We start from the raw sequence: 15,915 nt of genomic DNA on the forward strand, positions 1-15,915 counted from the left end.
TTTGTTTTAAATTTACTATATATATAGGGTCATGGATTTGATATACTGCCTTTCTGTGGTACAACCAAAGCGGTTTACTTATATAGGGCCCTGTTTACTAAGACGCGTTATAAGTGCATTAGTGTTTTTAACACGCGTTAACTGTGTATGTGCCTACAATATCCCTATAGGTGCCTACGCGGTTAGCGTGCGTGTGCTAATTGTAGGTGCATTAAAAACTCTTAACACGCTTTAGTAAACAGGGCCCATAATATGCAGGTAGTTTCTCTTTCCCTAGTGGGCTTACAGTCTAAGCTGCCACCCGTAGAGGCTTTTGTGGTCTTCTTTATTGGTGTTTTAAAGCTTGCATATATACATTTGGATTTTGCCATATTATACAAGGGCTCTGCCAGTGAAAATGTATCTGAAGGAGACTTATTTATAACTAGGACAACCTTCTGTCAAGTACTTGACAGAGAGATGTGTCTTCCAGCAGAGGGATTTCCTAGTCACAGCTCACTTATGACCCACATCCAGAGCAGCAGTTTCCAAACTTGAGGAAGAGCAGAAATCCTTGGTATCCGGAAGCCGTAGGTGGGGGCTGTCTGACCCTTCACTTTTCCTACACTCTCTGAGGCTCCTTTCTCTTGTTAATCTCTGTAGTAGTGACACTGAAGAAGACTCTAGGGCTCAGCACACGGTCAACGGGTTAACGCATGTGATTCTTCCTTTTAAATTAGCATCATTAGATTCTAAGAGGTCCTTTTAATTTTTAATATTTTTTAGTGCGAGTTAAGTGTCATGCAGCCCATAGCTATACAATGGACTGTGTGGCATTTAACGAATGCTAATAGCGCATGCTAAATCTGTTCTGTTAGCGCACCTTAGTAAAAGGACCCCTAAGATTATGCATTAAGTTTTAACTTTTTGGGGGTTTATTTTTTCTTCCTTTTTGTTTTAATATGCACTAAATAGTTTTAGAGTGCACTAAAAACAAATTTTAATTGATGTTTTTGTGTGTGTGTTGTCCTTTCAGATTAGAAAGGACACAAAACGGATGTTTTTTTTTTTAAATGCAAATTTTTTTGTTTAATTTTATTTGTAAGAATTTAATTTTATAAGCACTGAAATAACTTGCCAGAAATACAGAGAAAATAACACACAAGAATTATTTCATCAGGTAATTCTATACTCTTCCTTAGACCACAAAATAGGGAGAGTGAAACAAGACAAGGAGATCAATTACACAACAGTAAACAAAGAAAACGTGGTATTAACCTGATTATCCCCAGTTATTTATTATCTGAATCATTATTCCACATTGATCGTCTGGTTGGCTTCTTCAAACCCAAAACGGTGTATAGTCAATTTATTTCATTGGAAACATACTTATTGTAAATGCAGTTTTTAAACAGCAGCACATTCCTATTAGATTCTATCATACAGGATAATTCCACTTGTATTATTGCAAGAGTGTGGATAATTCAGTGAAAGACATGTAGTCTTCCTCACATACCAGATGTATACAACAGTTTTATTACATTATTTGCATTACAATTTTAATTGACGTATATTGTGAAAAACATGATAAAATCTGGCTCATGCAGTATGTACGTACCTCAGCATGAGGGATCTGGGTTCAAATCTGTTTGTCAGAGCTGGCTGGCGCGGGGCCTGAGAACACCGGGGGTGCGAGGGAGGACGATGTCTGCTTCTGCTGTTTGTCCTCACTGGCCAACAAACAGTGCTGAACCTCTCCACCCCAGATCTGGACTCGGTACTGGTAGCAGTACAGATGGACCTTACCAACTGCCCTTCATTTTTGTGTTTTGTTGCATTCTCTTGAATAAAGTATGCCCAGTGGGTAATTCTAATTAATTATAAATGAACCACTGACATTGAAAATTGTACAAGTAAGTTAAAACGAGTGTAATCAGAATGCAGGGCACTTTTTTAGAAATTTTGTTGTGCTTATTTTCAGGTTGCATGGTATTTACAAGTAAAAGACAAAAAGCACCTCAAGTCTCAAGGGAAAAAGAGTAAAAAGCTAGCAAAACACCTTCTTAAGGAAGCAGAGAACCGAAACAATCTTTCCCTTTGGAAGGAATATGCCTTTCTGGAGTGGCTGCTGGGAAATGTAGATGAATCCCGTAAGGTTTTCGATACAGCCATCAGCATGGGAGGAAGCGGCGGGGTGAAAAACTGGGGGCTTTTGAACTTGTGCCTGCTTTATGCTGAACTGGAAGTGGGACTGTTGAACACCCTAGAAGGAGCCATCAGCTCACGTGCCGTCCATGTCCTGACTAAGCTTGCTGACAATGGACCATATGCTCCTTACAATGGGCAGGTGTTATCAGTCAGCATTTTGAAAGTCCGTAAGGTATATGAGCATGCAGTGCAAGACTGTCTTCCGGAAAGTCTCTCCTCTGGCCTTGGAAAGTCTCGTATCCACCTTGTGAGCTTGGTGGGTTGTTTTGCTCTCTTTCAGTACTTAACTGTAGGAGTTGATGCTGCGGTTCAGATTTTCAAGCTTTTTACTGATAAACGGAGCAGTGTTGGTGTCCTGAAAGCTGGAGAACTTGATGATGGGAAGTCGAGTTCTTGGGCTGCCCTTGAAACGCTGTCTGTGATGCAAACAAATTTACTCAGGCATCACCTCAAGATGGGTGTGCACCCCTTGAATCCTTTGAGAGAGACACTTAGGGAGACATTGACGTTGTATCCTGGGAACCAGTTGCTGTGGAAGTCCTATGTGGAAGTGGAAAGTAAATCCCATAACGCTAGTAAAGCGAGGAAATTTTTTGATCATGTCAGAAGATCCACCATGTGCCTTGAACCATGGCTGTTTGCAATCCAGGCCGAGCAAGCCAGAAAAAGGCTTGTGGAGACTGTTCAGAGGTAAATTTCCTGTTGCTTAACTTGTGGCCATTTATAGCTGACCATAAGGTCATTTCAGCTGATAGCAGTTTTGCAGTGTATACCAGTGGTTCTCAACCCAGTCCTTGAGACACACTCAGAGGGGCATAATTGAATGTCGCCGGTGAAATAGTTCGCTGGCGATCTATTTTGGCGGCAGCGCAACAGCTGGCCGGAACCGTATTATCGAAAAAGATGGCCGGCCATCTTTTTTTCCGATAATAGGGTTTAGCCCGGCCAAATGCCAGAGTTCGCCGGGTTTGAGATCGCCGGTTTTGTTTTTCAGCGATAATGGGAAAAAAATGCCGGCCATCTCAAACCCGGCGAAATCCAAGGCATTTGGTCATGGGAGGAGCCAGCATTTGTAGTGCACTGGTCCCCCTGACATGCCAGGACACCAACCGGCACCCTAGGGGGCACTTCTAAAAAGTTTTAAAAAATACAAAAAAACCTCCCAGGTGCATAACTCCCTTCTCTTGGGTGCTGAGCCCCCCAAATCCCCCCCAAACCCACTCCCCACAACTCTACACCATTACCATAGCCCTTATGGGTGAATGGGGGCACCTACATGTGGGTACAGTGGGTTTTGGCAGGGTTTAGAGGGCTCAACACTTAGCACCACAAGTGTAACAGGTAGGGGGGGATGGACCTGGGTTTGTCTGCCTAAAGTGCACTGCAATACCCATTAATACCTGCTCCAAGGACTTGTATACTGCTGTCAGGGAGCTGGGTATGACATTTGAGGCTGGCATACAGGCTGGAAAAAAAAGGTTTTGATTTGTATTTTTTTAGTGTGGGAGGGGGTTGGTGGCCACTGCGGGACTACGGGGAGGTCATCCCCCATTCCCTCCGGTGGTCATCTGGTCAGTTGGGGCACCTTTTTGAGGCTTGGTCGTGAAAATAAAAGGACCAAGTAAACCTGGCGAAATACTGCTTAACGCCGCTTTTTTTTTCCATTATCCGCGAAAGCCGGCCATCTGGTAGCCACACCCATGCCCGCCCATGTCCCACCTTCGCTACACCACTGACACGCCCCCTTGAACTTTCACCGACGAGGCGACGGGAAAGCGGCGATGCTGTCAAAAAAGCCGCTTTCGATTATACCGATTTTGCCGCTTTTAAGAGATCGCCGGCCATCTCCCGATTTATGTCGGGAAATGGCCGGCGATCACTTTCGAAAATAAGCCAGTCAGGGTTTCAGGGTGCCCACAATGAATATGTATGAAAGAGATTTACATATGATGGGAGGTAGTGCATGCAAATTTATCTCATGCAGGTGAATTATGGGAATCTTGAAAACCTGATTGACTGGGTTGAGACTCCCTGATCTATACATGGAAGAACACAATTTCTTGTCATGGTGAGTACCTGTGAAGAAGAATTTTTCTTCCTTTAATCACTTTTTTTCATATCAACAGATCTTGTTGCCTTGCAAAACCGTGACTGTAATGAATATTGTGCTTCTTTAATTGGTAGGTAGGTAGGGCTGTGCTATGATGGTGGGTCCCAATGTTATGTTTTAAGCTGGTTACGGCTGGGTAGCATGCATGGGCATTCTGAGCACATTCACTATTATACTACACGTGATTGTTTTAGTTAATTTTAATGGTTAGATTTCTAGTATAGGTTGTGCTCCTTTTTCTGGAGCCATACAGTAACCCTACCGGAGGTCCTCAAACTGACTGTGTGATACATGATTTTTCTGGCCTCCATTCTGTAGCCAGGTGATCCCATACTTTTCTCAATCCCTTATTCGTTTTGGGTACATTGTTGTTAGTAGTAATATTAATATTTTACAATGAGCTGCCACTACACAACAGGCTGCTCCCAGTCTATTCTGTGGCTCTGGTTTCCAATAGGTGACCTTAATATTAAACTTCCAGGTTTCAAGGTACAGCATCTTATATGATGGGGTGGGCAATTTTTAGAGCCATTTATTCTGCTAAATTGGCTGTCTGGATATTGCCCTCCCTTGGTCCAGCTAGAAATATGTGTGCATACTGTTAGCTAGATTGAGGGAAGGTATTTGAGGGGGGTGGGACTCAATGTAACTATATTGAGGGGTGGTGATTTTTGGGGGGAGGGGTGGAGGGGGGGCTCAGAAAATAATGTATGTAGGTTGGAGTTTCAAAACCTATGTTTTTAGTGCCATCCCCCCGACGGCAAGTTACCCCATTAAAAGCAGCTACAAAAGGGCAGTTTTCAAAGAGGAATTACTCCCACACTTTGCATCAGGGCATGCTGTTTATAATTGCCCCATACGTTCACTTGTTTGATACCTAGAATGGTGGATTGTTCAGGTAATAAATATTTTGTTTAAAACAAAAATATCCCTTTTTTCCAAGATTCAATTGTTGGGCTTCTATCGGATGCATTTCTAGGTAATTGTTACTCCAGTTAGCCAGCATTGTCTTCCTATCTTAACAGTCAAATGGAAGAACTGCTTAGTGGTTTTTAGCGGCAGACTGAAAATCAGAGAAGCCAGAGCTCATATTCTGCTTCTCCCACCAGCATGGCTTGTAACCTTAGGCAAGTCACTTCACCCTCTGTTGCTTCAGGTGCAGCTTAGATTGTAGGCCCTCTCAGGAAGGGGGGCTACCATCTGTAACTGAATGTGTAACTCTCCTTGAGTTTGGATTTGGAAAAGGTGAGCGCAGAATATGCCAATCAAAGGTATCAGATAAGGGCTTGTGCAGGAAGGTCCAAATGCATTTAGAAAACTTTCCAACTTCATGAGAAAGGAGACGGCAATATATGCCAACCTCCTTCCACGCCCCTGTTACAATGGGTTTTCCGTTCTTTATTTTAGGAAAGATGCGGGAGAGATCCATGCAACAATCCCTGAGACAGGACTGACAAATCGGATCAAAGCGTTATTTGAACATGCCATTGGAAGCCAGCAGGGGGCTCACTGCCCACTCTTGTGGAGGATATATTTACACTTCATGGTGAGGGAATAGTTGCTTGTTGAAGAATTTCCAAAACTTTTTAAAATGGCCTTCACTGCTGAAGTGTGGTTTGTGTTTTGTCAGCGTATTAATTGCTCACTCATGGTATAAGCAGTTTGTTCCAGGAGTGACTTCATCTTTAGTCTGTAATTTCCTTCAATTGTACATTAGAAAAGCAAGGCAGGGATTACTGGATGGATGCATACCTGGCCAGAAGTATTTTTGATGTGAAGGGTGCACTGATTCTGCCCAGGGGTGAAATATTCTGTTCTGGAGGCTTAGCATCTTTTACATTGTGCAGAAGAAGAGATGCACTTCAGAGCCATTGAGCTATACGTATCCAGTGTAGAAAGAAACAAAGGGCACCCCTTTTATGAAGATGGCTTTTAAACTTAATATTATCACAGGAAGTCTTTCAGCTGTACTGATAAGGAAACCATTCAAGTAGCTGTGATGCACTGCTCTTGCAGCTGGGAACATCGCATGCTGCTGCCATGACAACAGGAGGGAGCAAGGCCAGTGCCACCATCGCAGGCGCCCCCCCCCCCCCCCCCCCCCCCCCACATCTTGCATGAGAACCTCCCTGATCCATATTGAGCAGCAGACCTGTCTCTTTGAAAGTGAGGCAGTGATATTCAGAGACTGGAACTGATGGCTTATGAAAGGACTTGGCTTGGTTCAGGTAGGCTTCTGTTTTTTGATAAGGACATTAAAAAGTGGCAAAGTTTCTACTGTGTATCACCAATAAAAGGGAAGAGAGTACCAAATCCAGCCATATAAATATAACTCTCAAGGTAATTGGCAAAAGAAAACTCTCAAAGGAACACAACAACTATAACTCTGTGAGGTGCATTCATATTGTTTGAAAGGGTAAGGGAAAAAGCCTCTGATTCAAGCCCAACCTCCAACCCAATAGTTATAGGTTAATAACAAGGGTGAAGTTTTTATGTTTGTAAATGTTGGGTATATTTTTCGTCATAGGCAAAAACCCCTTTGATATACATAAATTTCCGGAAAGCATTAAAGACAGACCTGTTCAGAAGAGCATACCCCACCGACCCAACATAAAAATACCTGGACACTTGCGACACAATGTAACCAAAGACCATAACGGACATTACCTGACTCTTCTTCCCCCTTTCCCTCCCTAAGTTCCCCCCAATTGTACCTACCATACATGTACCTCATTCTACCACAATATCACTTTGTATTCATTCATACTATGTATTTGTTCAGACCGGAATCGGCTAACGCCGTTAACGGTCATATGTAAGCCACATTGAGCCTGCAAAAAGGTGGGAAAATGTGGGATACAAATGTAACAAATAATAATAAATGCTATCTCCACAGAGTATATGAGGGATCCAAATAAAACATGAAAGAATCAAATCCAAACTTAGCTTTCAAGTGCGAGTGCAGGGAAATGTGTGAATCATTGGTTCAGCACACCAACTCTGGCCATAGTTTCGCTGTATCAAGGCGTGAGTAACCAGAAGTAATCACTCACGAACAAACTTCCTGCTCGCTAGTCCCTTGTTATTAACCTATAACTATTGGGTTGGAGGTTGGGCTTGAATCAGAGGCTTTTTCCCTTACCCTTTCAAACAATACGAATGCACCTCACAGAGTTATAGTTGTTGTGTTCCTTTGAGAGTTTTCTTTTGCCAATTACCTTCAGAGTTAAAGTTTCTACTGTAGACGTTAAATGGGAGCTGCAGAGTTCCTGCAAGAGTTCCTGTATCTGAGCTTCTGGTTTTAGGGTAGTGAATAGATATACATGTAAGGGTGAACAGCCACTGGTGGAATAGAGAGTATTAATAGAGCTCTTTCTGCACCTCTCTCTCAAATTGTTTTGAGCCATGCCAAATGTTTATACCGTCACACACAACTAAACTGCTGTCTCATTAAATCAAATTCTTTCTTCATAAAGGTAACAGACTATCAGAGGTGAGCTTCCAGATGAAATTGGAAGAGGTGGACCACCTTATATTGTCGTCAGACCGTGTGATTGTTTCTATAATCACAATTCTTTTAATTCTTTTTTAAAATTTTTGCTTAAATTTTCCTCAACAATCTCTCAAATCTGTTAATATTAATTGTCTTAAGGCATTCTTCATATAATTCAATAGTGAGGAAAAAATGCTGACATGTGTTTGCCTTTTGCTGTCTCAAGGCATCCCCTTTTTCACAGTTCGGCCAAAATTCAGCCTGCTTACATGGTACATCTTTTCAACAATTTCTATTCATCAAACTCTGACTTTTCCTAGGATATTTCCTCTTTGGGCCTCAGCCCCTTGTGATGCCCCTCTGCAGCATGCTCCCTCTTTTTGGGTTGATGAAATGAAAGTCTTGCATCTTGCCTATGTGTTCACACACTTGCCTGTTTGCAAACACTTTTTTATTTTGCCATTCTCCAGGTTTCGTTAGGAAATAAAGAAAGAAGTAAAGGACTGTTTTATAAAGCACTTCAGAGCTGTCCCTGGGCCAAGGTAAGAGAAAAGGAAGCGGGCAAGATTTTTTGCTGCTTCATTGAAAGTGAAGGTTTATACCTGTTAAGGTGATATATTGTGGAACCTTTTGGGTATTGTTATTGTAGCCCCTGACGCAGCACTTGTTAGGGCGAAACAAGGCCTTGTCGGGCTTATTATTTTATTTACTTGATACTTTTGTGTGGTGAATAAATTGAACATTTTTGGATTACATGTGCGTGATCTGCTCTTTTGTCTTCTGAAAAAGGACTTGGTACATAGGGCCCTTTACATACCCATTGGTAAAAGCATTCAGATCACATTTGATCATTAATGGGCTCTCATTTATTAATTTTACTTCATTATTCTTTATCGAAAAATTTGTTTCTTGCCTGATAATTTTCTTTCCTTTAGTTGCAGCAGATGAATCCAGAGATATGTGGGTTGTATCCATCTACCAGCAGGTGGAGATAGAGAGCACTGAATTGCACCGTTTTATAGAACTGAATTCTCCTTGGTCAGTCAGTATCTCATAACAAAGCAGAAGGAAATGGAATTATAACATTTCTCCTTCCCCAGAGGGAAAAGTGCCAAACCCAGAACTGCAAACCTGCAAACTGATCACAACTGTCAAGCTAGAGGAAAAATACTGCAACAAGATTCAATAGAAAAACCCACAAAATCAGGGTGGGCCTCTGAATTCATCTGCTGTGACTAAAGGAAGGAAAACTATCAGGTAAGAAACATAATTTTTTGTTTCTTAGCATCAGCAGCAGATGAATCCAGAGACTTGTGGGAGGTAGCAAAGCAGTCCTGAAGTAGGGTGGGAACCTGAAGCTCCCTCGGATAGCCCCAGTACACAAAACATTTATTTATTTTATTTGGATTTTGCTCACACCTTTTTCAGTAGTAGTTCAAGGTGAGTTACATTGAGGTACCCTGGGTATTTTCCTGTCCCACTCACAATCTGATTTTGTACCTGAGGCAATAGAGGGTTGTGACTTGCCAAAGATCACAAGGAGCAGCAGTGGAATTTGAACCCGCCACCTCTGGATGTCAAGACTGGTGCTTTAACCACTAGGCTACTCCTCCACATGCAGCCAACAGACCAGATACATCCAAAAGGTAGCTACTGAAGAAGATAGGTAAGGAAGACCATGTGGCCGTCCAACATCCGTCCTCCAGGGAGAACAGACAGGCACCAACCAGGAATTGGAACAGCAAGGACTGGCCGGAATGGCCCTGAAAGGAGATCCCCGGTAGGAACAAACTGACGTGTGAGACTCTGAGACCTGCGAGAAGTCATTGTTTCAGAAAACACAGTACCTGTAGAAGTCCAGAGCCAAGCCCACCACAATGTGATGACCAAGAGAGCATGGTGGGCCCTTCCAGATAGTGCAGCAAATGTCTGTCAAGTGGAAAGAAACCCAGGGAGAAATGCACGCAGATGGATGATGAGGAAAGTAGAAATCACCGTTAAAAGAAAAGACAGTATTAAGAGCAGAGTCACATCTGCAGCAGATAAACAATCTCAACAAGACAACTTGTGGAGCATCTGCACCTGGCCTAAGTGCAAAACCAGATCACTAAGAAAGGTAGCCACTGCGGACTAGAGCACCTGGTAGCAGGGACTCTGTCCCTCCAGCAAACAGTGAGACGCTGAATGACCCGATCGTCCATCCACTTCTCCCAGTTTGCACCATAGAACAGCTGGCTTTGAAAAGAGCGCAAAACCAAAGAGTAAAGTTACAGCCGTCGTCCAGCGGTGCAACTACCTCGAATTACGGGCTGACTACCAAAGACATGAGCACGGCCAATGCTCAAAACTAAGGTGAACAAGAAATTCCTAAATAACAACCCTGTCTGCACAACTGGCAGCTCTGCAGTAGACAGAGAGTCAGACCCCTGGAAGGAATCGGAATTCTGTTACACCCAGCAAAGGCATGCCCTAGCAGCTGATGAGCCTCAGATAGACTGAGTAGCTCTGTTGGAGTTGCCGCAGAAGGCTGCCCTGAATCCATTCAGTGAAATTGAGTTTATCTTGGAGGGTTTTAAAAGAGAGATGAACCATGAAGTTGGAAGGTTTCCGAAAAGGAAAGACATAAGCCCTAAAAAAGGTGGGCTTTTGGGAAATTCACTGCTTTTCCTGGGATAAGCAGCTTAAAATCAATTATACTGGTTGGAATCTTGTCAGGGAGATATACCCTGAAATGACCAGATGGACCTCCAGACTAACCCAGCAAGGGAATACTTACGTTGGAATGATACCACATGAGTAGCAGAGACTGGATTGCCGAAGAGGTGTAAGATGGAAGCTGGTTCATGAAAGAACCCTTGAAAGATTTAAGGATATATGAATTCGGATTTATTAGCCGCCTTTATGACGATATTCACCCAAGGTGCTGTACAGTAGGTACCATTGACCATAACTATTGTGCCTAGAACTTGAATATCTTTCTGACCCATAGACAGGGAAGAGAAAAAAGATCCCAACTCAGATGAGCAGCATGCTGCCCAACAACAGGAAGAAATGTCCCCTGCAGACATTCCAACCGACACTAGGGAAATTGTATATAAGGCCCAGGACGTAGAGAAGAAAAGTATCTGGGGTGAGACTTGCAGACTCTCATCTGTTAGGAAAAGTTGCATCTGAGCCCATCGTTGAGGTATGGCCAATCCTAAAAGCCGTCCATGCGAAGGATAGATGCCACTACCACAATCTTGACTAAATATGCCCTTGGAGTAGAAGTAGAAAGTCTATACTGTCTGTACAGACAGGAAAAAATGTTCCCCAAAGGCTGAAAGGCCCAGAAATCCCCAGTAGGGAGGACACCTGCTCATAAGGAACACTCTTCCCTTAGAATCAGGGACATTAGAACACACTCTGCGGTACCAACCTAGCACAGACCAAAATGGCACCATGGAGCCCAGTTGCACTGTTCCCTGTCTGGGGCTATTTGAGGCCCAAATTCTGATGGATGGAAACCCCCCATCCTCGGAAGCACAACTCCAATGACAACCTACTCATGCCCCAGTCGCCTCCAGGGACAGACTCTACTGTACCTAAAATGAAGGAGTGGTCACCAGGGGGCTGGCACCACTTCACATGAGATGTAGCTTGCATGGAGAGATCAAGAACAACTTGTCATGCAAGTGGAGAACTGCCATTACAACCCAGTGTAATGAGACCAAGACACAGTGGTCTGCAGAATGGTAGTTCCACTCCCAATAGACCATGGAGAGTATGCCTGCCGTTATGAAATCTAAGGAGTGAACTTCACTCCCAACGGGGAAAGGTGTGGAAGATCTTGGTATACCTGGAGCTGTAAGCCAAGGACCTACTGGCAGTAGAAAGAAGGATTGCCCCTGGTGGAGTGGATCTGTGCAGGTATCTGTGCCTGAGCTATATCCTTTGGCTGTTAGAAACCCTAGGTCTCCAACCAGCCGCTCCCGAGTTTCTTTCAAGAAGGTAACCTGCAAAAAAGGGAGCCTGCTAACTGCGACCAGTGCTACAGCAGTTGCCAAATGCCTAAGGTAGAGCCAACATCAGAGTGCCAAGCCACGTCTGGAGCGGCCATGCACTGGAATTGGCTGGAAAGACTGCATAGAAAGCAACACCACTGCTGATTCTCGAGCAGGACCGGAAGCAGAGCTAGCTGGAGTAGGAGAACATAGTGGAGTGCACCCTAGTGCTAAGAGAAGCATTGAGGAGCAAGCAGCCAGCGGTGTCTCTGAAAATAGTGTTGGCCATAGCTGTCATGCAATAGCGGACTAGTTTCAGAGGGCTGATGCCCAGGTAAGCTTAGCACTGTGATGTAGTGTAGCTGATCAAGCCAAGAGAAATACAGGCAAGCAAGGGAAGCCTCAAGGGCATGGCAAGTACAGCTCTACAAAAGGAAGCATCCAAAAGGTGGAAAAGTAGAATATGTCTCTCTGAAACAGAGTGGAGAGTCACCGCTTCCCTGTATGCCCAGACCACTCTCAAACCTGAGACCTGCAGGTTACCAGCTAGTCACAGCCCAGAACAAGCATCTGCTTCAGAATCGCCATAAGCATGGCACTTGAGGCAAAACCCCAAAAGACAGCCCTGAGGTTTCTACTCTGCCATGAATACCATGGACTCTCAGGAGGTTCATGTGAACAGTGCACCAGAGCTCACAAGACAAAGATGGCTCACTGGCACTTACAGTGGCGTAGGAAGGGGGGCGGGAGGGGCGGTCCGCTCGGGGGGGGTGCCGGCCCCGCTGGTTCCCTGCTCCCTCTGCCCCGGAACAGGTTACTTCCTGTTCCGGGACAGAGAGAGCAGGGAACCAGCGGGGCCGACGCAGCTTCGAGTGACGTGCACTCGGGGCGGATCGGCCCTCCCGCAGGTAAGAATGCGGTCCGGGGGGGGGGGGGGTTTTGCGCTGCAGGGGGGGGTCGCGCCGTGCTGCACCCGAGGGGGGGGTGCGCAGCGGCGACCCACCCCGGGTGCCATTAGCCCTCGCTACGGCACTGCTGGCACCTGGTGCCCCAGGAAGAACAAAGGCTTCACCAAACTGCGGGGATTGCAGGATCAGAATTTTGATTTTTTTAAGGAACAGCCAACTGAAAACAAAAACCGAAGAGAAACCGAACGCCAAAAGAAAATCAGAGCAGGATGACCCAACTAGGTCCAACAGGGGACTCAAGTTCCATGGTGCACTGTGTTCTGGCTCACACTTGGGAGTCAAGGACATCCCACCAGGGGCGTAGCCACGGGTGGGCCTGGGTGGGCCCAGGCCCACCCAGTTTTGGTTCAGGCCCACCCAGCAGTGGAGGCAGCGGAGCGGAGGGAGCAGGCTGAGCTCCGATCCCGCATCTGCCTCCCCAGCCCGCTGTACCTTTAAATATTACAGTTTTGCTGGAGTCGCGGGCAGCCGGCAATGAAGACATCGGCAGGCTTACGCCGGTTCCAGCAGCCTTCCCTTCCCTCGTTGCAAGTCGGATGATGGCTTCGCCCTCTTCTGACGTATTTCCTGTTTCTACGAGGGCGGAGCCATCATCTGACTTGCAACGAGGGAAGGGAAGGCTGCTGGAACCGGCGTAAGCCTGCCGATGTCTTCATTGCCGGCTGCCCGCAACTCCAGCAAAACTGTAATATTTAAAGGTACGGGGGGGGGGGGGCAGGAAGGAAACAGGGCAGACGGGAGAGGAGGGTTGCTGCACATGGTGGAAGAAGGGGAGAGGAGGGTTGCTGGATGGAGGGAAGGGGAGAGGAGGGTTGCTGGACATGGTAGAAGAAGGGGAGAGAAGGGTTGCTGGATGGAGGGAAGGGGAGAGGAGGGTTGCTGGACATGGTAGAAGAAGGGGAGAGGAGGGTTGCTGGATGGAGGGAAGGGGAGAGGAGGGTTGCTGGACATGGTGGAAGAAGGGGAGAGGAGGGTTGCTGGATGGAGGGAAGAGGAGGGTTGCTGGACATGGTGGAAGAAGGGGAGAGGAGAGGGCAGGGGAGAGGAGGGTTGGTGGATGGAGGGAAGGGGAGAGGAGGGTTGCTGGACATGGTGGAAGAAGGGGAGAGGAGGGTTGCTGGATGGAGGGAAGAGGAGGGTTGCTGGACATGGTGGAAGAAGGGGAGAGGAGAGGGCAGGGGAGAGGAGGGTTGGTGGATGGAGGGAAGGGGAGAGGAGGGTTGCTGGACATGGTGGAAGAAGGGGAGAGGAGGGTTGCTGGATGGAGGGAAGGGGAGAGGAGGGTTGCTGGACATGGTGGAAGAAGGGGAGAGGAGGGTTGCTGGACATGGTAGAAGAAGGGGAGTGGAGGGTTGCTGGATGGAGGGAAGGGGAGAGGAGGGTTGCTGGACATGGTGGAAGAAGGGGAAAGGAGGGTTGCTGGATGGAGGGAAGAGGAGGGTTGCTGGACATGGTGGAAGAAGGGGAGAGGAGAGGGCAGGGGAGAGGAGGGTTGGTGGATGGAGGGAAGGGGAGAGGAGGGTTGCTGGACATGGTGGAAGAAGGGGAGAGGAGGGTTGCTGGATGGAGGGAAGGGGAGAGGAGGGTTGCTGGACATGGATGGAAGAGAGGGAAGGGAGAGAGAAGAAATGCTGGACATGGATGGAGGGGATGGTAGAATGAGGAAGGAGATGAGATGAGGGAAAAGGAAGAGAGGAGAAAAACTGCACATGGATGAAGAAAATAGGCAGAAGCTGGATCCACTAGACAGTCAAGTCTGCAGAGGACCCAGCTTTTACTTATGGATATAGAGCAAGAAATGAAGAAGAAAGGAGGAAAGTAAAGAAATAAATGGAAAGGAAGCCCTGGAAACGGAGTTAAGAGGACAGATAGCAGCAGAATCGGATACTGGGCCAGCATGATCAGAAAAACAGTCACCAGACAACAAAGGTAGAAAAAAATCATTTTATTTTCATTATAGTGTTTGGAATATGTCCACTTTGAGAATCAGGTGCTCAACATTAAAAGTTTATATTTATTTACTTATTTATGGCATTTTATCCCACATTAAACATGAATTAAATTGGATCCTGGGATCATTTAATTTTTTTTTCCTGGAGACAGTAATGCATTGCCCCCCCCCCCCCCACCCTGGCTCTCTCCCCAGCTATAGCCAGCTCTGCAATTTTGAGGGGGGGGGTGGACCGGGGAGAGAGCCTGTTGTTAAACATTTACCAGCACACCACTGTCTAGTGCCCACCCATCCAACCTGTTGGCCCACCCAAAAATTGACTTCTGGCTACGCCACTGCTCAGGCCCACCCAACAGTAGCACACATTTAGCGGTAGCTGATTGGGATCTCAAGCTCGGCCAACTGAAGACTTCCCCCTGATGTTAACAAAAGCGCTACTCTCCACGATACTGGCACCTGCACACACTCAGTTTTCAACGGATGCCTGCTGCATAATGCCAAGGTGGAAAGAAGCATTTTCACGGCAGCTGAAATTTTTTTTTTGGTGGTGGTTGGGAGGGGGGAGAACACTTGGTGCCCACCCACTTCTTGCCTAGGCCCACCCAAAATTTGTTGTCTGACTACGCCCCTGTATCCCACTGTAGCACTAGGAGGCAAGACCAAACTTGCCCCAGGAAGCACGGGCAGAGGAAGACCCACTGCCTCACCGAAGCCACCAAAGGCCACTCGGCCATCCCAGCCCAGGCAGGAACATGGGTGAAAGATGGTTGGAGTGCCCCACCGTGATGCAAGTTCAGTAGGCAGCTGCTTAGCACGTGCCAGCAGGAAACACCAAGGCAGAAGAAAACAGGGTAATCGTAGCAGACTGCAAGCTCTCAAAGGGCTTGTTGACATAGCTGCTGTGGATTCACCGATGCCTGCCTGGAAGAGCCGACCCACTTCCACGCTGCCCATCAGCAGTGGGGAAAAAAAATGCCCAGCCAAACAACCTCTTGAGCAGGCAGCACGGGAAGAGGACCAGTGACCTCTCCTGCTTCGAGAAAAATGATGAGTGGAGAATCTAGAAGGGAAAATCCACCCAAAAGGTTCCTCTGTGGAGAGCTGGCCTTTTTGTTTTTGTAAGAAACCGCACGCAGAAGCAAGAGGGCAAATCTGAGGACTTATGAATTTGGGAGAGCAGGGGAGTCAGGTGGACTCTTGGATTAGGTGGGAGATGGAAGAAA

The 15,915-nt window shown here is 46.3% G+C and overlaps 1 protein-coding gene across 2 annotated transcripts in view; it reads left to right on the forward strand.

Moving 5' to 3' along the window:
- Positions 1-15,915, forward strand: part of NRDE2 (NRDE-2, necessary for RNA interference, domain containing) — a 58,139-nt gene that overhangs the window by 36,299 nt on the left and 5,925 nt on the right. The window contains exons 11-13 of one of the 2 annotated variants that reach the window (XM_030214749.1): positions 1,961-2,877; positions 5,705-5,843; positions 8,261-8,332. In XM_030214749.1, coding sequence (XP_030070609.1) covers positions 1,961-2,877; positions 5,705-5,843; positions 8,261-8,332 — 1,128 coding nt within the window. The remainder of the gene's footprint in view (positions 1-1,960; positions 2,878-5,704; positions 5,844-8,260; positions 8,333-15,915) is intronic. The other variant, XR_003943365.1, reaches the window with a different exon arrangement.

Source organism: Microcaecilia unicolor, chromosome 9 (genome assembly GCF_901765095.1).
Source record: "Microcaecilia unicolor chromosome 9, aMicUni1.1, whole genome shotgun sequence".
NCBI classification, from domain to species: domain Eukaryota; kingdom Metazoa; phylum Chordata; class Amphibia; order Gymnophiona; family Siphonopidae; genus Microcaecilia; species Microcaecilia unicolor.